This window comes from Nomascus leucogenys, chromosome 13, assembly GCF_006542625.1.
Source record: "Nomascus leucogenys isolate Asia chromosome 13, Asia_NLE_v1, whole genome shotgun sequence".
In the NCBI taxonomy this organism is placed as follows: domain Eukaryota; kingdom Metazoa; phylum Chordata; class Mammalia; order Primates; family Hylobatidae; genus Nomascus; species Nomascus leucogenys.
The window spans coordinates 91,908,671-91,932,718 of NC_044393.1; the positions used below are offsets into that span (position 1 = coordinate 91,908,671).

Consider the following 24,048-nt stretch of genomic DNA (forward strand, 5'->3'; position numbering starts at 1 on the left):
CGTGAACCCGGGAGGCAGAGCTTGCAGTGAGCCGAGATCGCGCCACTGCACTCCAGCCTGGGTGACAGAGCGAGACTCCGTCTCCAAAAAAAAAAAGTAAAAGTTAATCAAGAGTCCTTTTCTGCCCCTTAATATTTGGGTGATTTTGAGTGAGAGAGTCATTTTTTCTGTGAGCCTCAGTTTCCTTATGAATGTAATAGATATGAGAACACTATGATTTTGCAGTCCTGGTTGCTACGTGGATCTAATGGTATAATGGATACGAATGTACATTGCAAGCTCTTAAGTCATTTCTGTTGCTAAATACAGGATGACCCACTGTGGTCATCTTGGAAGCCTCTGCCATCCCTGCTGGCTGTGCTCCATTCTGGTGCCTCGCCATGGAATGCTCTAGTGAGCCGGAATGAAGGTCAGGCCCATGGTTGTGATGTCACAGAACATGTGAAGTCAGAGGAAGGGGAGAAAATGCCCCTGGAAAGGGTTGAGGGCCAGGACAGGAATGGGGCAGGAGGTGCACAGATCCTGCTGGACACTGGGAGTAGGGGGTGGCCGAAGGCAGCGGGTGGGCAGGTCCATGCGTCCCCTGGCCCCCCAGCTCTGCAGGGCAGTGTTCCTGGTTCCCATCTTGCTGCTGCTGCAGGTGAAGCCTCTGAACGGGAGCCCAGGCCCCAAAGATGGGAGCCAGACAGAGAAAATGCCCTCTGCAGGTAGGTGGAAAAAAAGGCAGGAGAGTCTGGAGGCTCAGGGTGAGGTCTGTGTGAGGCCAGGCCTCAGGTCACTGATGAGGCTAGGGTGAGACCTGACAGAGGTCTGGTTTATGGGGGGTAACTCCAGCCGTTGATGGTTATCATGTGAAATAATAGTGTCAGGGCTCACCATGGGCCAGCTGAGCTTGCATGCAACTTCTGTGTGTGTAAGCATGGTGCATTTGGCTGGCTTTTGTCATGCTTCAAGGTGGCCCCTGACTCCCCCAATGTTGAAACCCTAGAGGAGGCAGCTAGCCTTAGGAATGGTGTGTGTGTGTGTGTGTGTGTGTGTGTGTGTGTGTGTGTGTGTTTGAGTTGGGGCTATGGTTGAACACAGATCAGAAAAAACCTCTAGAAAGAGCATCCCCTCTCTGGTCAAGGCCAAGGACGTGGGCAATTGGGACTGCAGCCCTAGGCTTCAACGTGTTTTTCCTATTCTAACTTATCCTTTCTGGTTCAGGCCAGGGTCAGGGCTCAGTCCTCGTCCTTTTCCCCTGTTCCAGACCAGAATCAAGAACAGTTCGAAGAGCACTTTGTGGCCTCCTCAGTGGGTGAGATGTGGCAGGTGGTGGACATGGCCCAGCAAGAAGAAGACCAGTCACCCAAGACGGCAGCTGTTCACAAGTACTCTTTCCACCTCAGCTTCTGCTTTAGTCTGGCCAGCGTCATGGTTTTCTTAGGAGGGCCATTGAGGCGGACATTCCTAAATATCCATCTCTGCTTCATGCTCACTCACTGACCCTCCCTCCCTCATGGGCTCCAGGTCACAACTCCCAAAAGAGATGCAGGCATGGCTCTCTGCCTCTGATCACCATCACTGTACCTCAGGGTTCAGCAGCAGAGATACCAGTTGCCATCAGTGCTAACTGACTGCCTCTCCGGGTTCGGAGCTTCGTCTCCCAGGGCCAGAGACAGCAGACCCACATCCTTCTCTCCCACACCTCTCCTGGTTTTGTTCAGGACAGCAGATTAGAGGCAGGAGGCAATGACAATAAAATAACGATAAAATCCTGAGAACAATTGGGAGCAGCTTTCCGATACTGAATCCAAGCCCTTCTCGTCTCTAACTAGACTGCTTTATTGTCCAATCTTTGGTCCACTGGGTGGCCTTCAAACCCACCAGGTCGCCAATTGTTGATTCTTTCCTTTTCTTGTGTCCATGAAATGTTTTTGGCATTTCTCCCTCTTATCTTTTCTGACTTCAGGGTATTTTTCTCCCGTGTAGTTAATGACTTCTAGGCATAGAACATGGCAGGAACAAGTCATTAAGAGACAAGCGGAAGCCAAGTGCCAGCTTTTATTTTTGGAACAGAAGCGGAAAGGAAATCTTGCTCTGATTCCGTGGATGTGACCAGGGAGGTGTTGATCGATATTTCTGTGCTGTGGCATCTTTGGTAGCCAAGTTACCAGAGCTGGCAGCGGCTGGAGGGGTTCAAGAGAGCACCACGTGCACAGTAGAAATATCTGGCAAAGGCTGGGGTGCTGCTGAGGGGCCCGTGGACTCGGAGGTGTGGAGGGCTGTGAGTGTCGTGAGAGTCCTGGGGGCTGGGCTCCCTACACATCACCTGAGCAGGAAGAGAGGTCATTGAAGGGGGAGGGTCCACAGGACAAAGCTGACCTGGTGACAAGGGGTGATCAGGGACAGCAGACTAAGAGGGGAACAGGGGATCAAGGGCTCCAAGGGCCACATGGAGCATTTGAAATGTATAGTTCATTTAATCTGGCAATAGGAGTCCAGGAGGAGGGCCTGGGCTGTGTAATGATACCATTTATCAGTGACTGAGAGGCAGGGTCTAGCACAAGAGCTCTGGGGTGAAGTCTAATCTAAGCATCTTGAAGACCTGGCACCTGAGTCCGTTGAGGGAGCACAGGGTGCTTAAGGAGGTGATGTCAAGTGGGCGCCACACCTAAGGGCAGGTGTCTGAAGAGGAATGTGGCACACAGCCTGTCGCAGGCTTTTTTTTTTTTCTTTTTTTTTTTGAGACTGAGTCTTGCTCTACCACCCAGCCTGGAGTGCAGTGGCATGATCTTGGCTCACTGCAACCTCCGCCTCCCAGGTTCAAGCGATTCTCGTGCCTCAGCCTCCCGAGTAGCTGGGATTACAGGCGCCCACCACCAAGCCCAGCTAAGTTTTGTATTTTTAGTAGAGACAGGGTTCCACCATATTGGTCAGGCTGGTCTTAAACTCCTGATTCCAAGTGATCTGCCCACCTCGGCCTCCCAAAGTGCCAGGATTACAGGTGTGAGCCACTGAGGCCAGCCACATGCTCATTTTTAAGGCATCTGTATTTTTGGGGTATGAGAGGAGAAAAAAGATGGTCTCCTCTCCTGGATGAACCTGGGAATAGTGTTTTTTCTACCTTTTGAGTTGTGGGGATGCTGAATTAGGTAGAAGAACATGTAGTCATCTGAGGGGTGATTCCAAGGGGTAGGGAGGGATGAGAAAAAATGACAGAGAGGACATCTGCAGCAGAGGGTTTGGGGTATTTGGGGGAGTGTCTGAGGAGGGGAGTTCCATGAACTTCAGTAATAAGGCATTCAACTGACATAAAGCAAGCTGTGGCGGGAGGTGGCCACTGCCTACCTGGGCATAGCTGCGAAAGAAGATCTGCTGGGGGCTGAGGTCCAGGCTGGGCAGGACGGTCTCCCCACGGTGCCATAACAGCCTCTTGCTGTATGCCTGGGTAGGGGTGAGTGGAGAAGGGCCCTCAGGCTCTAGACCTGTGGCCATTTGAAAGTCCCTCCACACAGTACCCAAAACCGATGGCCCTTGCTCACTGGTTCTGCACTGACAAGTTGATCTGAGCCAGAAGAAAGAGTACTTCCCAGAAGACCTATAGATGTCCTAAAACTGAGGATCTCTGGGGTAGGAGGGGATCCCCAAGTTGCCGTCTGTTCAGTGGGGATGCGAAGGGCAGAAAGCCATGCAACTGTACTTGCATCAGGAATGGTGGAAGGAAAGCTTGAGTACATGTTTTCTAGTCTGCCAGTACACATAAACTGTGGCCCTTGACACCTGCATACCTGCAGCGCGATGGCTAGCCCCCCAACGTCTGCAGCGTTCTCCAAGAATGTGAGCGAGTCATTGAAGGAGGTTCCATTGGGTAATGGAAAGGCAGCATAATGGCGCTTCAGGCACAGGCGAGCTTCCTGGAGGGCATGGGTGTCACAGGCTGGGCAGCCCCCAGGCAGCACTGTTGAAAACGGGGCAAGAGAACGTACGGCAAGAGAACATAGGGTTGGTGCTGCTGAAGTGAGGATGTGGGTGGTACTGCAGACTGAACCAGCTCCCAGGAGCATGGCAAAGTTCCCAGGACTGCCCCACCTCAAACCCTCAAATAACCTCCCTTTCCCCTCCAGGCCTCCCTTGTGGCCTTCCCTTAGGTTCCCTATAATCCCACCTCCCAGTGGCCCCTGTTACCCACAGAGCTGGTAGAAGATGTGCAACAGCTCGTGGGCCATGATGCTGCCAGCAGCGCCAAAGTTCACGGCTCTGGGGAGACAAGGGCTTGTTTGACCCCCCAGAATCTTTCAGCATTTGTGACCCCAATTCTCCAACCGAAAGTCCCATCCATCGTAACACCTGTCGGCCCCTCTTGGGAAACTCCCTACCTACCCTCAGAGAGTGACCCATACCTGGGGTAGCCAGGGTGGAAGAATGGGGGTTGGAGGAGTCCAGCTGGAAAGACTACCACATGGTCAGATATCGAATAGTAAGCATTGACCTCCCAAGGGGACACCTTCCACCTGTGGGAAGAGGACATGTGAACTCCAGCCCCCACCGCGTATTGCCCTGCCACCCCGAGACCTTCACAGTCCCTCCCAACTACCGTTACTGTTCATGCTGCCTTCCCTGAGCCCTGGCTTCCTTTCCTATGAATCATGGATGGGTCTCTCTGGGATGGACTGCCTGTGTCTCCCCTGCTCTCATACCTGTGTTGGGGGCAAGGCTGCAAGAAGCTCTGGACAATTCTAGCTCGGAGGGACCGGACACAGCTCAGGACGGACTGCAGGAAGCTCGGTCCAAGTTGTATCTGGGGAAGAGACAGGAGGTGACTTGGGCACACAGAGACTTCTATAGATGCATGCTGACAAACACCAATGGGACCATTTGACCCCGAACAGGCAAGCCCTGACAGGCAGGCATCCAGGGATTAGGAGAGAGCAGCCCGATGGCATCACTACACAGCACACACAAGCTTTACACATATCAGCACACAGATGAACACACCCAGACAAGTCACAGGATGCATGCATGTGTGTTGGCACACGCGTTGGGACCTGAAAAGATTCTGTTCTTCTGCCAGCAAGACGTACAGTGTGGATATTTCCCCATCAACCCCAGCCAGGGTAAGGACAGGGCTGAGTCACCCAGGGAAAATTGATTGTCCAACAGAGACTCAGGAGGGTCAGAGAAGTGAGCAGAAGTCAAGGACTGAGAAGGAGCTGGAAAACACAGGGACCCACATCGTTGTATTCTTGTCGGGCCAGCTCTGGCTTCAGGGCCCATTCTGAAGCCCCCATCTCCACCTGCAGTTGAGCGACCTGGAGAGAGACACAGAAGGGGTTAGGAACACTCTCCGAGTCTACCACAGGGAATTTCTCCCGCTCGTTGCCCTATCCCAGCCTTTCACATTGTTCCCAGTGTGAGTATGCAGCCCAGTGGCTTCCCTACTTAGCGTGTGCCTGGGGGGCCTTTGGCACTTGCTTCCAGTCCCCATCTCGCTTGGTCCAATACTCCATTCCCTGCACAGGTTCCCACACCAGCCAGGACGCCTGGCCTGACCTTGTCCTGGGCCATGTTCTGCGTCTCCTCATTCATCCAGGGAAGGTTTCTGAGGCGAGTGATGAGGGCATCCCGGATCGCAGTGAATAATTCCATGGCCTGTGGGAGTGAGGTCCAGGGACAGGGGGACAGGATCAGGAGAGGCCTCAGCCTGGCCCTGCCCACAGCTTCTGACCCTTGGAAAAGGCCTTGGCCCCAAGGAGCTGCCTGGGCTGGAGCTGCTGCTAGAGCAGCAGCTCAACTAAAGCAACTAAAGGATCTGTGGAGAAAGGAAGGCAGTGCCAAGCCCACAAAGGGAAGGTGGGGCCTGGCCATCTGTGAGGGCCATCAGGGAGATATAGTTCCTTTCCATGGGGAAAATAGCCTGATGCGGGAGAAAGACAGTGTCCTCACTCCTGGGGGCAGGAACACCTCTCAGAAATCAGAGGGAAGAGAGGGCTGTCATTTTCTCCTCTGGCTCAGGGCTCTTGTTCTCACACTGTCTTTTTCAAAGCGTCCACTCCCTGTCCTCATCCTCCTGAGCTCTTCAGCTTCCCAGCAAGTCCCCCATAAGTCTCCCTGGCTTCACAACGTCAGTGTGTACTCACTGCTTCCCCAGCCACCTGCCATGTCATGTAAATCCTTTCTTGGAGGAAAATGAAAGGCAATATCGAGAGCCTGGGCTCTGGCATCAGAATGCCTGAGTTCAAACCTTGTCTCTGCTTTTTGGTAACTGTGTGACCTTGGGCAAGTCACTTAACCTCTCTTTGCTTCAGTTCCCTCTTTTATAAAATCAGGATAATGATAGGAACTAAATGATGTAGTTTATGCAAAGTGCTTGAAGAAGTCCCAGGCATGTGGTAGGTACTCAGAAAGTACTCAGTGGTGATTTATTTGATTTATTTGCCCTCTTCAAGATTATGTCATCTGTTCTGACGTCATGTCATGTGTTGTTAAAAAAAATCTTAGATATAACAGGGAGGAGCCTTAGAGATGATAACGTTCAATTTTCCTGTTTTTTTTTTTTTTCTCGAGATGGAGTTTCACTCTTGTTGCCCAGGCTGGAGTGCAATGGTGTGATCTCAGCTCACTGCAACCTCTGCCTCCCGGGTTCAAGCGATTCTCCTGCCTTAGCCTCCCGAGTAGCTGGGATTACAGGCATGCACCACCACGCCCAGCTAATTTTGTATTTTCAGTAGAGATGGGGTTTCTCCATGTTGGTCAGGCTAGTCTTGAACTCCTGACCTCAGGTGATCCTCCCACCTCAGCCTCCCAAAGTGCTGGGATTACAGGCATGAGCCACCGTGCCTGGCTCGATTTTCTCATTTGATGGTTGAAGAAACACAAGACCAGGAAAGTTGGGTGACTTGTCCAAGTGAGAGCATGTCATGCATGGAGACTTTGTGGTCTGAAGCTGAACTGTTTCCACCACAGGGATGGAGCAGGCCTTTGGGTTCCCTCTCTCAGTGGCCCTTCTCTCTCTGACTGCCCAATTCCCCAATCACACATACCACTGAGGAAGTCAAAGTTAATAGAATGAGGGAAGGCTGGGTTGGGTGGGAAGGGGTGGAGGGATGTGGGCTGGGAAGACCTCTCACATACAGCACTTCGGGTGCTCGGGCCAAAGGCCTCACGAACAAACAAAGCTGCCAGCGTGGGCTCGAAGAACGTGCCTGTCTCCTCCACGCACTTCATCCATCGTGGGTGGGTGGGCTATGGAGACAAAGCTGGAATGAGTGGCTCCTGTTCAGGACTCTTTCCTCATCTGTATCCCCAATCTTCACTAGACCTTCATTCCCAGAGGGTGCTCTTTTGACTGGACTTTCTGGATTTCATCTCAGTTTACTATCCCTTAGGGTGACGCACATCGTCGCTCAGTACAAAAAAAGCACATCTTCCTCAGAGCTGGTCTCATGAGCCTGGCTGAGCAAATCCTTCATGTTATTGCCTATTGAATTTGACAGCAAGGCCTCTAGGAGGCATCATTCTGGGGACCAAAAGGCTCCTGGGAAGAAGATGAGAACCCAAACCTCATACCTCGGCTGTCTGATGTTCCCCTTGTTCCCCCACCACCACTCTACTCCGGGGTCCCAGCAATGACTCCCATCCTCCATGCTTCTTTGCTCAAAACGGAGATTGCGGATGGAAATTCTGTCCTACCACCATCACCCTTATCCTCTCTCCGGGTGGGCATGGTGTATCACACTGTAGCATCTTATAAAGAAAAAATTATCAGAGTAGAACTGGGTTTTAGATGCCATATTGTTTGCTAGGAAAAGAGGACACAAGACAAGATTCAGCGTATAAATTCATAGAGCCGGAAGCCTTCCAGCCAAGTCAGAGAGGAGAGAATAGAACAGGAAGGTGGAGGGCTTTCACTGCAGAGGCAGGAGGCCATGGACAAACATCCAAGAGGGCAGTGCCAGCTGAGGACCTCGAGAATGAGAAACAGAAGAGACAGACACAGAGAAGGTCTTGGCGGTGGGCTTGCATGGCTTTAAAAACTTGACCAAGGCATAAACCCAGAGATGACATGGTAAATGGAGACACACACTCAAGGAACCCAGGGACAGGAAGAGGTAGCTGGCCTGAGGGAAAGCTAAGCTGGAACTGATAAATACCAGCTAATATGCTAATTTGGGTTAGGCAAGATGAAGCCTCAAAACTTTATTCCTGTGACTTTTTTACTTCCCAAAGACCTGCCCACAGGGAAGGTAGGAATACTCTCCCTGCAGGAGCTAGGCTGGTCCTGGGAATGCAGGGGGTTTATGTGCATCCCACTAGAGGAAACAGACCAAAGAGGCCAGTCTGGTAGTCAATGAAGAAGAAACTCCCGAATCCACCGGTTAAAGAGGTTATCATTTTGGAGGTTGCTGCAGGCCTGGCTGCCCACATCTGTGTTCTATTGCACCTTGAGGTCTGCTAACCTTGTCTCTTATTTTTATTTTTACTTTTATTTTTATTTTGTAACAGAGTCTCACTCTGTGATCCAGGTGGAGTGCAGTGGTGCGATCTCGGCTCACTGCAACCTTCACCTCCCGGGTTCAAGTGAGTCTTCTGCTTTAGTCTCCCAAGTAGCTGGGATTACAGGTGGCTACCACCAGAGATGGAGTTTTGCCATGTTGGCCAGGCTGGTCTCAAACTCCTGGGCTCAAGTGGTCCACCTGCCTTGGCCTCCCAAAGTGCTGGGATTGCAGGCATGAGCCACCGCACCCGGCCAACCTTATCTCTGATAAAGAAAAGAGGCTCAGATTCTTCTCATGCTGCATGAGTTGGAGCTCTGAAACAACAGGAACTAAAAGGAAGTCCGAGTCTGAAAGCAATTATAGGCCAAGTTGAGAATCTGCCAGCCACATTCTGCTGGACAAGCTTGGCTCCAGGAATACCTCTTATCAGACAGTTGCTACACCTGGAGCAGCAACCAGCATCAGCAGGGAGCCCACTTGAGCTTGGAAGTGTGGATCTGCCTACCCTTCTCACCCCTTCTCATTCTTGATTTGTTTCTTGATGCCCTTTGCTGGAGCCTGATCATTTCTCCAACATGCTTTGCCATGGGACCTGACTACTGGAGAATACAGTCGCCACCTCAGACCACTACTACAGCTCTCTCTCAAGATGTGGAATGGTAGTGTATACCACATTGACTGCAAAGGGAGAGTTAGAGAGAGAAAGAGAGGGAGAGAAATAGAATTAGAGAAAAAAAGTCTCCAAAATATAAACAATAGAAGAAATACTTCAAACCCAAGATAATGAAACTCGGTGGACTAATTTGAGGGCACCAAAAACAAAAAAGTTGCATGTATAACCTCAGAACCACAAATAGTATTTGAGAAATGATAGAACTCAGCACAGATTCTAAGAGTCCGGAGCGAAGCAAAAATTTGACCAATCTTCTATAGGATGAAAGGAAATTTTAGGGATTACAAGCCAACCAGGAATCCTTAATGTTAATTTCTAAACAAAATTGTAGAACGAATCATTAAACAGTTTTTTAACACTCAAAAATAATGTGTAACTACTAAGGGCTATGATAGGATCACTGAAGAAAAATAATGCCAAAATAATAAAAATTCCTCTGGCTAAAAGGCTTACGTAACTGAGGCATATGAAAGACTGGAAGCCGCAAACTCCAATAGGGGCCATGCAGAGGCATAACAGAGAACAGCAGTGCAACATCAGAGCTACAGGGCGTGGTGGGGCTACAGAGAGCGCACCCAGCCCCAAGCTGCGCCATGTAGCAACAGTCAGTTGTCGCCACAGGAGAAGGCTAGCCCAGTGTTTCCCAAGCTTCACAGACACACACACACACACACACACACACACGCTGGAAACCTGAATGCTGGCATACCATACCCTAGTTTTTGAATGTTGGTGATTAATTCAAAGTTTGCAAAAGATTCTCCAGGCTAACAAAACACATCTATAGACGAAATACATCCTCAAGCACCACTACCATCCTACCACTGAATAGAGTATTAGCACTTACTAAGTTTGAGTTATTAACTTAAACCCCTGTGGTTCAGTGACACCAGTTGTCAAAACGAGAACAATATCTAGTCTACCTTCCTCACTGGTTTGGGGATCAGGTGAAATAATACCTTTCAAGTACTCTAAGGCACTACCCCACTCTGTTGGCATTATCTTGATTTAGCCAGGCTTGAAAAACACAGATTGAGTCCTAGTGAATTAGATAGATAAACTGATGTTGAATGATAGTGCAATTTGAGTGGAGTCTCATCTGGCTGAATCAAAAGTAAACATCAATGGTGAATGATTTCAAGTTAACTTGACCTCCAGTGACATTCCTACTAAGAATCCTAACTACCACTCACTTAGCATTTCCTTTCCTCATTTCCTGTTTTGCTTTTCTTCATAACACCCCCTAACATATTTTATTATTTTATTAGTTTGTTTATTGTCTTTCTTCCTTCACCAGGATATGTGGCTGAAGGCAGGATTATTTATTTGTCTGTTTTGTTCATTGCTGCATTCCAAGTGCCTGGAGAAGTACCTGAAGTACACTAGGTTCTCAATAAATGTTTGTTACATAAATGAATGCATAAATCCATAGCTAGGTCTTCAATAACCTGACCCGATGCCCTTCTCCCTTCAGGATCTTAACAGTAGTCTGCATGAAGATACACTGAATAAAACTGCAAATCATCCAAAGCTGGAAGACCTGAATAAATTGAGATGTAGGGCTGAATATAAATCATTCACATTTAATCATCACAAATGTGAAGTTCTGCTTTTACTTCTCAAAACCCACCTTCCCAAGTTTCATAAAAGAAAAGCTGACTTAACAGCCATTTTCATTGACTATAACTCTATTCAAAACTAATCATCCAAAGATGGTCCAATAATGAGATTTAGAAATCTTTCTGTATAAGGGCACTATAAATTATAATTCATTCAAAAGAATATGATCAGAAGTCGGTAATTAATGGCCACCGAATAGAACCAAACATTTTGATCATATCAAGGCCAAACTCTAGGTAATGTCTTTGATTCCATTCTCCCTCTCACATCACTCATCATCAGGACATCCCATTGCTAACCTTAAAATATGTTGTTTTAAAACATAAATGAGATAAATCCCTCTGCATGTCTCTATTTCATACAGAGAGAAGCAAAAGTCCTTCAGTGACCTACCAGACCTTGTATGGTTCTCTCCTTCCTGCTCTGATTCCCTCCCCACTATTGTCCTAGTCACCCTGATCCAGATGCCCTGGCTTCCTTGCTGATTCTCGAACACCTGGAGCATGCTCCAGGGGCATCAGTGGACACAGAAAGCCTAGTCTTCTCCTCTCAGCCAGAGTCACCAGGAGGATCTCTCACCCTGCACCAAGTTTTAGCCAGCCTGCCTCCTGCCCTGTCCCCATGAGATGATATCCTTTTCTTCACCAGAAAACTCCTTCCTCTCTCTAGACATTTTGTCAGTTCCGCCTCCTGCACAGAGATGCCACTGATCCTTCAAATGCTCCCTGATCTCTCCTTCTTGGGAACTGCAAGAATATCTGCTGTCTAAACCAGGATCCCCTGGGAACACAGCATTTACTTAGTGTACAGTTGTTTTTGCACTACAGGGACAGAGTTGAGTAGTTTGTAACACCAACCACTTATGGATCATGAAGTCAATATTTACTATCTTGCCCTTTATAAAAAAGTTTTCTAACCTTTGTTTGTAGCACCTACTTGTTTCTCAATCCTGTACAGTGTGTGGTTAAAAACATGACTTTATGAGCCAAAACATCTGTTTTGGAGTCTGTTCATTTACTTGTGAGCTGTGTGGTCTTGGGAAAGCTTCTTGACCTTTCTGAGCCTATTTTTGCATCTGCAAAATGGGGATTAAAAACCTCCAAGTGTTTCTGGAAGATTTAAATGAATAACCTGTCCTAAGTGCTGACAGACAGTGACTACTCCATGTATATCAGCTATTATCATTATTATTAAGTGCCATCTTTTATACTATTGTTCCAGAAAGTCAAAGTTAATAGCTGTGGCTTCCCCAAGGTCACACAACTATTTGTTGGCAGAGATTAGTTCAGCTTTTAAGCCCAAGGACAATTATGTGCCCTAATGGAAAAGATAATGGCATCAGGCCATCTAAGTCTTCTGCATTCTTTAAGCCTGAGCCTCAACACTAGCACTCTTACAGCCTCCAAGAAGTGCCATGGGGCCATGGTGCTGGCATTTATAGGTAGCAGTTTGTTGCCAGGATTTTGTAGCAACCCCAATTAAGATAACTTGGGGCTCTGGTCTGCTTCATCTGAATCAAGAGAAAAGCTGGGCAGAAGCTTCTTGGCGACTCCCCAACTCAAGTGATGCTCCTCAGGAAGACTGCTTTTTTAGCGCAATGAGTAAACAACACAGACCCTGGAGCCAGACTGCCAGGGTTCAAATCCTCACCCCACTAACTTACTGTCATAACTGAGCAACTTCCTTATCTTTCGTGCCTCTGTTTCCTCCTCTTTAAAATAGGAATCAAATGGCATCCATGGTACCTCATGGAATTGTAAAGATTAAATCAGCTAATAGATCTAAAGGATTTCAAAGAGTGTCTAGCACATCATTAGCTCTTGATAAGCAATAACTACATTCCAATCCCTGTGAATACCTTTTCCTTCTCTGAATTCCACAGCAATTTTAGGTTGCCAAAGCAGAGAGTTTCTCCAAGGCAGGGAAACGGCCCACAAATTACTAAGAAAAAAAATCTAGTGATTTTTAAGACTAAACTGAGGCCTTCATTGAGGTAGGGATGTATCCAATGTACTAGACTCTTCTGCTTGCATTTGGATATATCCAACTTGGGATTTCAAGATTCTCAGCAAAGGAGCATCTCTGCATCTTATGTAATAAGTAGACTCTGGTTAGTGAAGTGCATTTTCGACCCAGGCCCCTCCTCAGATATATCCACATCTGTGCCACAAAGTCTACATGTGGCCCAATGGATCCCACTGGATGTCAGAGATAAACTCTTTGTGAAGCACGTTTGAACATGGAATCAACTAGACATAAGGAAGGCCACTGCGTAACATATCTCTCTCTCATCCCAATAAATTGTAAGCTCTAAGTCCAAGTTATCCTGAGCAAATAATGTAAGCATCGTGACAAAGAAAGGGCAGTCCTGATAATATCAGAGTTTTATATTTGAGCTCAAACACCCAGCAAGAAGCCAGAGAGGTAGTCAGGCTGGGAGATGTGTGCCTGAAGGTCTGGCACGTGGTATCTTGGTTTTCAAGTTACACTTTGTCGTCCAATTTGCCTGCTTCTATGGAAAGCCAAGACATGGAGGGGCATCTAGCATCATGGCCCCCCTCCCTGAGAGAGAGTTGCCGACATTCACCCCTCAAAAGAGTAGATACTCCTTTCGAGTACCTGGGCAAATACACCCGCTCCTCTCCTTACCATGGGTGGTTGCTCTGTCAGTTCCCGCAGTTTCTGGCTGAGCTTTCTGCGTGCCTCCTGGAATTGACTGTCCAGGGCTGGAGAAAGGGTCACCACCAGCCCTAAGATCATGTGGCTCTGCAGAAAGTCCCTATGGAGACAAAAGGGACCCATATATATACCCCAGGAATCTTGGGATGCTTCAAGAAGAGCCTCTCCTTGTGTAAGTCACCTTGATACTCCTGAAGGCCGCCCCTTCTCCTCTGTATTAATAACTGTTTTAACATGCACCCAAGTCAAAAAGAGCTTTTCATGATGTAGGTTGGGGTGGGATCTAGCTCCTTAGTAAAAGAAACTAGATGAAGAGGCAGCCTTCAAAGTCACAGGGAAAGAAAGTTCTGGGTTAGATGGAGCCTGGACTCATGTCATGAAACAGATTCTGCTTCCACAGTCAAGATATCTCAGGTTATCCTCAGATGCATCTCATAAGCATAAGTAAGCTGGTCTCTGTGACTGCTCTCTGCTCCACTGGCAATGCTCCTGCCAGGGCTGCATCGCACCCTTATGCAAGCCTGCTCACTCCCATGGGAACGGGCAGCTACCTCCCTCAAAAAGGATTTCTGGATGCTGCTGCCACCATGAAGAAGACCCTTAGGTCCAAGCCCCTGGAAGAAAGCCACTGCTTTCAGGTGGTAGCCACCCAGGGATCAGGGGAGGCAGAGAGCCCTACAAAGAGCCACTCTTTCATGTCCCCAACCACAACACCCCCTTGATTTCCTGATACCAGCAGAAATGCTCTTAGACATTGTTTCCCGTAAGAGCTCCAGAATCTTCACACCGCATCTGAGGAATGGCCCCTCCTCTTCCTTTCTTCCCCTAAGCATCCCCAGCCTTCACCATCTTCATCTCCTCATCTCATGTGCCTCCTCCTCCTGCCCACAGTCCTCAGCTGCTAAAAAGACATACATGCACTCAACTGTCCTCTGTGTCTGGGTCTTCCAGCATCTTCTACAGCTCAGAGGCTCTTGACTAGCTGGTGTTCTACTCTCAGGAGACCCCGTGTCTTGGCTGACCCTGCGTTCTTCATGTCGTGTGTATCCTCCCTTACTCGTGCTCCCAAGACACATCCTTCTTGATCCCTCCAACCTCTCTGTGCCACCCAACCCACGCTTCTCTGCCCCCACAGGTGGCAAGTTCTTCTTATCCTCCTGGGAGGCCCTTACCAGCCTGCCTTCCCCAAGGTTTCCTTTGCCCCCAAGATCTATGGTGCTCAGGCTCTCCTCCATTTCCATGATCTCCCCAATCCCACCTGGGACAAACCTCTGCTTTAGCAGCATCTCCTCCACCAGTTGTGACATGTTTTTCAAATATTCCACATCATGGACCAGGAGGGACTGAGAGGGGCTCAGGGACATCGGTGTGAATGTCTCTTGCAAGCAGGACAACCAGTCGATGGCAGGGGCCATTTCCTTAGAGGAGGGACACAAAGCTGAGGGGGAAAATGAAAAGAGAAGGAAGGGGAAAGGGCTTCCCTTTGGGTGTGAGAAAAAGAAGAGAAGAGGCTAACTGGGGGAGGGGATGGAGCCAGAGACAGAATGAAAAGGAATTAAGGGCACTAGGAGGAAGAAGGAAAGGAGGTAATGTTTGGGAGGAAGGCCCCCATGCCCACAGTCTTCTGGCCCCCAGTTCCAGGCACCTTGAGCTGGTTGATAGTGACCATCTGGAAGAGCTTGCCCTGTGCCCGCCGCTGATCCAGGGGCCTCAGAAACTGGAACAGCCTTGAAGTGATGGAGATTGACAAGGAAGCGTGTTCTTGCACCTTGCTTGGGTCTCCTCCCAGCAACGTTCCCAGCTGATTCAGGTAAGTCAGGTATTCCCGAAAGATCTGGAGGAAGGAAATGTCAGTCACAGGTGTCAGAGGTCCCTGCCTTTCTCCTGGCCTCAGAGGGCAGGGCCTTTGTCCATATGCCATCTTACCTGGGCATAGATCTTCTGTTCTTGATCTTGCTTGAGGGGAACATCAAACTCTGGCTGGTCTATCTGGACACAAGAGAGACTGGAGAGAAGCAGGGAGCATGGCAGATGGAGAGGGCAGGTGTGGGGAGGTGGGGAATATACCATGGGAGATGGCCTTGGGAGATGGACATAAAGATTGGACAGAAGAGAAGCAAGAGTACAAAGAAAGGGAGGGATTAAGGGTTGAGGGGCATGAGAAGAAGAGTCCAGATGTGAAAATGGGAAGATGGTGAGTATTACAACCAGTGTGGGTGTGCCCAGCAAGGCAGAAGCATAATAATCAGCATCCTAAAAGGAGCTATTCCTTGTCTCAGGAACAGGGCCAGGGTGAGTGAGGTGAGGAACCTGTCCCAGGTACAAAATGTAAGAGGTGCCAAAAACTCAGTAATCAAACTGCAACCTAACTTAGGAGTATATTCTTGCAACAGATAGCTCCATCTCAGCCAGCCATACCAGCTGATCTTCAGGCAACCACAGGCTGTCAAGTGATCAGACCATGCCCATTAAAGACAATTGCTAAGCTGTAACCAACCAAGATGTTTCTGGGCGTCACTTCCTCTTTCTGTAAATACTGCCTGCCTACATTGTAGGGTGGAGCTCTCTGAATCTCTACTGCTTCAGGATGCTGCCCAATTCATAAATCAGTCTTTGCTCAAATAAACTCTTCTTTAAGGTGACAGAGTGAGACTCTGTCTCAAAAAAAAAAAAAACTCAGTAATCAAGATAAATAACATTTTAAAAAATCAAAATTACTACCAAAAATGTATGATAAATAAAATCTCAAAACTTTGCTTATCATGGACTTTTTTCCCCCAAAAAACATACTTTTAGTCAATTTTGAAAAGAATCATGATGTGTTCAAGAAAAGTCCTCAATGTATTTTTGATTCCTTTTGAAAAAAAAGTCATTAGTACTTTCAAAAAGATTCACATAGAATTTTGTCTCATTTTTGGGGAAAAAAAGCATAATCTTTTTTCAAAAAAATTCATAATGAAGAAAAGTTTGATATTTTGTTTCATCATGTATTGTTGCACTGATTTTGATTTTTTAGGAATATTTATTAAAATACTATTTATCGTGATACTGAGTTTTGGGGACCTTCTTAAATTAGCACCCCAGGTAAGCACCGTGTATATTTCACCTTAGTCTGGCCCTGATGAACCCTTGATTCTATTCTGAAGATCTTTGCTTCTACTCTTTCCCTTTTCTTCTCCAATTTCAATATCCCACTCCTATCTTGAGCCATATACTTTTCCTTCTGTCTCAAAAAAAACTTTCACTTGACCCTTTTGCTACATTGTATGTCCGCAGTTCAAAGAACAAAAAAGCATCTATGCCCATTGTTTCCACTTTCTTATCTTCCTCCTAAGCTCCGTACAATCTGTGTCCACTGCCATAACTGTTTGGAAGGTATCTCTAGGTATCCAAGGGTGTCTTCTCATTCCTTGTTCTCTGAGCTGACCCCTCCTTCCTGAAGCTTCTTTTCTTTCCTTTGTGGCCCACCATACTGGTCTAGCTCCCATCTCTCCAACAGTACTCACTCTTCCCTGGCTCCCTTCTGCTCTCAGTCTTTGGACTTCTCCTTCTGCAGTCCATTCTTCCTATCTGCTTTTAACCCAAGAGACTATCCAGGCTCACACTGATGATAATCACCCTCCTCCCATTCACACTAAATCAAAACAATGGGATCACTGTGTAATCCCCCACTCTCTATATCCAATCAGTCACCAAATCCTCTAGAAACAGCATGGACTATCATCACTAGAGTGAAGTTGTCTAAATCCTTGTGCCTGGCTCTTCCTTTCCATTTCTACCTCTATCTCAGGGCCTCAAAAATGCTCATTTAGTTTCCTCAACACCCCCAGACTGACCTTCAAAACTGCTGACTCCATGCACAACCATCAAAATATTTGTTCTATGCACAATTGTCGTAACAGTTGGATGGCCTCAGTAGCTCTTTTTTTTTTCTATTATGTCAAATGTTTCACCTCTGCCTGGCTTCGTAGAAATAATCAAGCTCAACTTTATGTCTTCAGTCTCACTTTTACCTCCCACTGCACCCCACCTTGCCTCCCAAATCCTCAATTAAATAGATCAGCCTCCTCACTGACTCCAGGGAGGAATCACACCATTCCAGGTCCTCCCCCTGGCTCAGAATTTCCAACGTCCCATAGCTTCACCTCCACTTGTGTGAATTAACCATGTTTCAAGGCTGGCTTAGCTCAACTTCTCTGATGCTCTCCTCTCTAAGCCTCTCCTTAACCAGATCTTAACTGGCCCCCAAAGGCCACATCAGTTAAACTCCTGAGCAGACTGTTTAGAACTAAATTTTAGAACACCTCATTATGATAATCAATTCTTCTTTTGTACTTACCCTCTGGTAATTTTGTGGCTCTTTTGACAGTAGGGTCCAAATATGCAGATAGCATTACATTGTTTAACCACAATAGTGATAGCTCCAGTGTTTTTATTTAGTTACTCACTCAACAAATACCTGGCAAAAGCCTCTAGCTGCCTGGCCCTGTGATAGGTCCTGAGAAACAAAGGTGAATAAAGCATGGTCCTGTTCTAAGGAGGCTCACAATCTTCAACACAGAGCGATAAATGCTAAGAGCATGAGGAAATGAAAGGAGGGAGAGAAGGGCTTCACCTAACTCCTAACTAGGGTGTCAGTGAAGAATTCCTGGAAGAGATAATAAAGCCAACATTTGAAAAACATGTAAGTTTTCCAGGTTCAGTGTGGGGGATGGTTGCAGGCATAGGGAGCAGCATAGGCAAAGAACTGAGGAATATTCCTGGAAGCAGCAGTGAGTCACCATGGCTTGGGGGTAAGGGAGAGAAGGAATGTACAGGAGATAAGGCTGGAGAAGTGTGTAGGGGTCAGATCACAAGGTGCTTGCAAAGATTTACTAAAGATTAGGGACTAGATTCTGATGACCTGGCAAGCCACTGAGTCACTGACAAGCATTTAAATACAGACAGTAGCATAGTTAGTTAGCCTTTGGTTTAGAAAAGTTCCCTCTAGTAAAAATAAAGAGTAAATAAAATGAGGGCAATCCTAGAGATAGGAGGACTGGTTAAGGGGCTCTGAGACTAATCTAGATTAACAGTAAGAAAGACCAGGCCTACTTCTGTCTTCCCAGCACTGGCTCTGCTGCTCCATTTCCCACCCCCAGCTAATGTCCCTGACTTTCACATCAATAATTTTCCCTTAAGGTAGGGCTGTTTCCTATATCACACAGGTGTCCTCTCTTCCCAACCTGCAACCTTCCTCTAAGGGATGATTGGCTAGAGATGGAGGCAGGCCAGGTCCAACTGTGTCTTCGCCAGTGCATCCCTCACCTGGATGACTGGTGTGTGTGGAGAGGCAGGATGAGGTCCTAGGTAGGCTCTGAAGAAAGGGAAATGGCCATACTGACTCATCAGAAGTCTCAGCGTTCGGTTAAAATTTAAGGAAGTCCATTTACCAGAGATGCGCCAGCCTCCAAGCTTTAAAGGAGAGAGAGGGGGCTGAACATAAGGATCTGTGGAGCCCATCCCCCATTGTCTGGATCGGCTCTTACACAGCTGCTACTGCCTGACCTCTGCCCTGGGCCCTTTGATTCGCCTAGGGAGCCACATCTATCAAGACCTTCTCCCAAGGTCCTGATACTTTCACAGGGCATAACCATTTCCATCTCCATCTCCCTCCTAGAACTTGGGGGGCCCTAGGAAGAAGACCCACCCTTTAGAAAAAAAAAGGCAGCCCTAAGCATGCATTGGTCCCATATATTATGTATCCAGAAAAGTTAATATCCCAACTTTTCTCACCTCCTCAATAACTTGTCTGAGGGGACCAGTCCCTGCAGCTTCAATGGCACGTGTATCCATGCAGGAGTTGTAGAACTGGAAGGCTTTCTCCTCCCCAGAGCCTGGGTGCCAGGAATTCTGGGCCTCTAGAAAGGAAGCATGGGAGTGAGGACTAAACTCTGATTTTTTTATCTTGCCCCAAATTCCTATCAAAGGGGTCTGGAGAGTAATGCCCTATATCATAAGTTCTCACCAGATGGTTTTATTTAACCCATGTAACATGATTTACTTTCTAACCTGATTCTGGCATAACATTACGAGACAAAGAAGAAAACAAAAATATTTTACCCCAAAACATGTTTCTTTGCCATATTTTGAAATGGCCCTACAAAGCTGTTCTTTGTGTAGGAAAATTTGCATCTGTAAAGAATCTCTATTAGCTATTAACATATCTCTATTAACATAGCTAGATCTTTTGATTGACTAAGATCTGAATAGGAAATATTTGTCACCTATTGTCTCTAAGGGCAGCCACTATAAGACTTCAAAAGAACTTCCGGTCGCCACAATCTTTATCTTACCCTGAACATTCCCTTTCTATCTATCCCAGATCTTTAGACAAACTCATCCAACTGTCAACCCAGAAATGTTTAAATTCACCTGTAGCCTGGAAGCCACCCCCGCGCCTTTGAGTTGTTCCACCTTTCTGGACCAAACCAATGTATTTCTTAAATGTATTTGATTGATGTCTCATGACTCTCTAAAATGTATAAAACCAAGCTGCGCCCCAGCCACCTTGGGCACATGCTCTCAGGATCTCCTGTGGGCTGTATCACGGGCCATGGTCACTCATATTTGGCCCAAAATGAATCTTTTCAAATATTTTACAGAGTTTGACTCTTTTTGTCGGGAGGAGAATTAAAAGAGTGGCAACTGGTATAGAGGCAAAGAGCGAGGGTGGGAGACAGGGAGCTTACAGGAAAGAAAGACTCCCACAGAATATGGAAGGAGGGGGAGGAATAGAGACAAGGAAAATAAGAAAGATGAGAGGATTGCCCAATTTGGAATGGATCAACTTGATGAAATGATGAAAGCAGGGAAAGAGAATGAGGAGAAGAAGACAATATGGAAAATAAAAGAAATGTGGGGAAGAAACCAAGAAGGAAACGACAGGGAAGAAAGGAGAAAGATAGCAATAAGTGGGATATGGGCAAAGGAGAAAAGAGAGAAACGAAAGACAAAAGAAATGATTGAAGAAGTTAGACAAACTCAGGGAACAAGAGAACTTTAAGGATTTGGAGAGAAGAAAACTCATAAGGAAAGGTTTAGCAAAGAGAAGAAACAGGGGAGGCCTCTCCTAGTCCAGACTCCTCATCCATTGATCCCAAGAAACAAACACACTACAATAATCAAATGCAAGTCTCTCTGAATCATCCACCCTCTAATATCTAACACTCTTTTCACCTTCAGTCGCCCTGATATCTATTCATCCCATTGTAGGCAACAGAATTTATCCTGAGCATATTTTTTTTTATATCTGTGCCTTCCCTGAAAGTATCCATTTACCCAAAGAGAGTCCCCTTCCCACTCTTTCCCCATCAAAAAAGGAGGGCAGAGGGGTGCATTTATTTTTCCCAGATTCTAATTGATAGTGTCAACACATTCTTTAGGTTCCCTTGCACTGGAAATGCATGTCTATCTTATATGTTCTTATTCCCAAATCCTCACCACCATCCACCAACTTCCTGGGACGCACTTCCAACCTCCTCCTCAGTTTCAGTTCATCCTTCTGGTTTTCCTCTCAGTCCTGGCAGTTTTCCTCTCCAGCCTCCATCTGCAGGAACTTTACTTCCACTGCCAATTAACTCAGCTCTCCTCTTCTTCCAGCATATCCTTTGTACTTACCCACTTTTTCTCTTATGCATAGTGATGAAGCCCTCTCTCATTTCTCACCCCACCATCCTACCCCTTTCATTCCACCATCATCCATCATCTCCAATCATCCATCTCTAACATCCCACTTGTTCCAGGTCAACTTGCTTGCCATGGTCCAAGGTTTCAATGGAGAAGCAAGAAGCAAGAGATCATTGTGAGAGAGGGGAGCTCCGGCATGGTGAGAGGGAGACGGTAATGTTGACAAGGAGGCATTGGGAGACTAGAGGTTTTGGAGGTTAGAGAATGAGAGTGACAGACAAAAGAATTGAAACGTAGGAGGTGCTGAGGAGATGCTCGTGGAAGAAGACACCATGCATAGGATAGAAACTGAACATTTGGAGGAAGCAACAAAGATGGAGCTTGCTAAAAGGGACAAGTTGGAGAGAATGGAGTAATTATGGATACATGGAGAAGCAAATAAGATGGAAATTAGATAAAGAAAAAAATCCAGAAAGGGACCAAGAGAAATGGAAGAAGGGTACCCAAGGCAAGGCAACAGGAAACAGTGAGAGAGGAGCAAACCCAGGCAGCTCCCGCCATCCTGCCTCTTTTACTCCCCCATCATCTCCAATCATCCATCCGTATAATCCCACCTGGGATGGCACAAACCAGTTGTTCCACAACTACACAGGGTTTGGAGCAGTCATGGTTGTTCTAGGCACAGAGTCACCCACTTGCACAGAGCATCTTCCACCCTGCTTTCCTCACCCAGTATTCTCCGAAGTCGGTTTTTGTTCTTTGTGGCAAGCTCCTGAAAAGAATTATTGGTTTCTTTGGCCCTTCCACAGGCAAAGCCGAAGAAGTCGGTGCAGGGGGCCACACTTGTGTTCCCAGAGGCCAGGTAATGATCCCGGAGATCCAAACACACAGATGTCTCACAGGGGCCTGTGGGAAAAAGCTCAGAGCTGGGAAAGAAGAGGCAAAAAGACCAGGGCTCCCCCAAGGGGCTAGGCAAAGAACATCAGGTGAGTAACTAAGTGGGGAGCTGATGAAAAAGAAATGATTAGGATGCAGGGAGGAAGAAGACCCATTGGGACCCCAAGGGTCAGGGTGGGCAGAAGCCCCAGGAGCAGGGATTGGGCCTGGGCCCCAGGGCAGGGGGAGGGCTGACTAGGTTAGGGGGTCTGAGATGTTGCTTACGAGGGCCACAGTTCTGGAAGATGTAGAACAAAGGCACAGAAAAACAAAGGAGCAGGCTCAAAATCAGGATAGCTGTCAGCACCCGCCTGGCCACTGCCCATGGCCTGCTCCCTTCCACGGGCAGCCCCTCTTCTGGAGTGCTCTGTGGGAGGAACCAAGAGGTGAAAGATACAAGGTGGAGGGGGTTGAGAGACAGGGATGGGAAGAAGAGGAGGAGAGGAGAGAGAGAATAAATCTGTTAGTGCTACAGTCCCTTTATACAGAAATAATTATCCCAATTCTTCCTAAACCCAGCCCTACTTTAACTCCTGGGAGATGAGAAAACAAGGAATGTCAACTGTTTTGAGTGAGGACAAAGCAGACAGTTAGCAGATGAGCGTTTGTGGGATTTTAGAGCCCAGAGTGACAACATCAGTGTATTCCAGCCCCGGGAGAGGAGGTCACTTACCTCTTGGCTCCAGAGAGTTCCCATTCCACCTGCCTGGCTGCGTTCCCTCGGCTCTTCCTCACTTTGGTCCCCATCTTCCTGAAGTGAGTGGAGGGAGAAGGAGGAGAGAGAAGCTGGTTCAGGAAATGGTGCATTGAAGAGAGTTTTATCAGGCCATTTTGATACCCTCGCTGCCTGCCCTGCCCCCACACACACATTTTTATCTCGGAGCAGTGTTCCCAGATGGGCTTCAGAATGAACCCGTCCCCTGAATGTGACATTTCTCAATCCCTCTCCCATTACCTCCCTCTCTCCCCCGCTTTCTACTCTGTAAGCCTCACATTCCCTCCCCTCCAGTGGGGGCAGGACATTTGCACACAGCCACCCTCACCCCCGACCCTGGGCCTCTGACTCCAAAAGTGGACTTGCCATCTGTCTACCCTCTGTGGCTCCAGAATCCTTCCTGGTTCCACTCTAGGAGCTGATTCGGAGGACTGGGGTCCAGGAAATGGTCCCCCTTCTGACCCGCCCCAGTTCCTTGATCCTGGAGAAGGGACACTTCTGCTGCTCTTCCCCCTTGTCCCCAGACACACAGGATTGGCCTCTGGGTGGAGCCTGCTTATCAGTGGGGGGCACCCAGGCTTCTCCTCCCCCTTTATCTCAGCTTCTCAGGGGAGAAGAGGGAGGGAGTCTTCACTCCCCAAGCAATCTTGCCCTTGGTCTGCTCCTCTGGTCTTGCACTGTGACTCTGCCCATGAAGTTCCTTTATTTCTAAAATATTCTTCCTTCTCTCCTTTCTTCGGTATAAAAAAATATGAGGCACAGTAAAATTTTAAAGAGTTTATTTAAGTAAGAAGCAATTCATGAATTGGGGAGCATCAGACCGACAAAGGTTTAGTGTTGCGATGACAAAATGTCAGAGGCAAGCATTTATTGGGAAGTTATAGAAGCAAAATAAAACATTATTTGCTTAGTTTGCAGTTATATAATTGCCTTTTTTAGGTAACTTTTTGGAAAGTCCCTAGTCACATAATCATACGTTAGTTGGCTGCCTATCATTGGCTAGGGTTAAGTTTTATTTCTGTCATAAGCATTTATCAGAAATTGACCCAAATTAAGTTTCACTTCTGTTTGTAGTTTTAGCAAGAATATGGCTATTTTTAAGGTCTTTGGCTTTGTTTGCCTGGGAATTTTTCAGGCCCAGTCTCCATTTTAATTTTGTTTTCATACCTCTCTGATTGGCTTTTCTGGGATTCATCAATTCCCAGGTCAAATGCCACCTTTCCCAGGAGGCCTCCCAGCTCCATGCCCATTCACACTGTTCCCAAGCATGCTTAATTGTT

General features: G+C 47.3%; 2 protein-coding genes across 2 annotated transcripts; one reads left to right on the forward strand and one right to left on the reverse strand.

The window, feature by feature from the left end:
* Window positions 1-463: 463 nt before the first annotated feature.
* LLCFC1 (LLLL and CFNLAS motif containing 1) lies at window positions 464-1,763 on the forward strand. Its single transcript, XM_003270849.3, has 2 exons — window positions 464-707; window positions 1,250-1,763. The coding sequence occupies exons 1-2, from the start codon at window positions 500-502 to the stop codon at window positions 1,483-1,485; spliced, it is 444 nt and encodes a 147-aa protein (XP_003270897.2). The 5' UTR covers window positions 464-499; the 3' UTR covers window positions 1,486-1,763.
* A 248-nt stretch (window positions 1,764-2,011) lies between these two features.
* Window positions 2,012-23,357, reverse strand: KEL (Kell metallo-endopeptidase (Kell blood group)). Its single transcript, XM_003270850.4, has 19 exons — window positions 23,135-23,357; window positions 22,727-22,804; window positions 22,279-22,420; window positions 21,847-22,023; window positions 19,225-19,349; window positions 18,757-18,903; window positions 15,376-15,438; window positions 15,095-15,283; window positions 14,719-14,867; window positions 13,420-13,549; window positions 7,114-7,224; window positions 5,533-5,631; window positions 5,214-5,291; window positions 4,680-4,780; window positions 4,383-4,493; window positions 4,172-4,239; window positions 3,771-3,940; window positions 3,331-3,426; window positions 2,012-2,311 (listed from the first exon to the last, which is right to left on the reverse strand). Exons 1-19 carry the CDS (start codon window positions 23,135-23,137, stop codon window positions 2,150-2,152), a joined length of 2,199 nt encoding a protein of 732 aa, XP_003270898.2. The 5' UTR covers window positions 23,138-23,357; the 3' UTR covers window positions 2,012-2,149.
* Window positions 23,358-24,048: the final 691 nt, after the last annotated feature.

What these genes read in the sequence shown, in the direction of transcription:
- KEL (XM_003270850.4), bottom strand. An exon ending in CACACACACCAGTCATCCAG is followed by an intron (nt 15,439 to 18,756) that starts GTGAGGGATGCA and finishes TCTTGTGTCCAG; the next exon opens with ATAGACCAGCCAGAGTTTGA. An exon ending in TTCCACCCTGGCTACCCCAG is followed by an intron (nt 4,240 to 4,382) that starts GTATGGGTCACT and finishes TTGTCTCCCCAG; the next exon opens with AGCCGTGAACTTTGGCGCTG.
- LLCFC1 (XM_003270849.3), top strand. Translation starts at nt 500, where the DNA reads ATGGGGCAGGAGGTGCACAGATCCTGCTGGACACTGGGAGTAGGGGGT. An exon ending in AGAGAAAATGCCCTCTGCAG is followed by an intron (nt 708 to 1,249) that starts GTAGGTGGAAAA and finishes CCCCTGTTCCAG; the next exon opens with ACCAGAATCAAGAACAGTTC.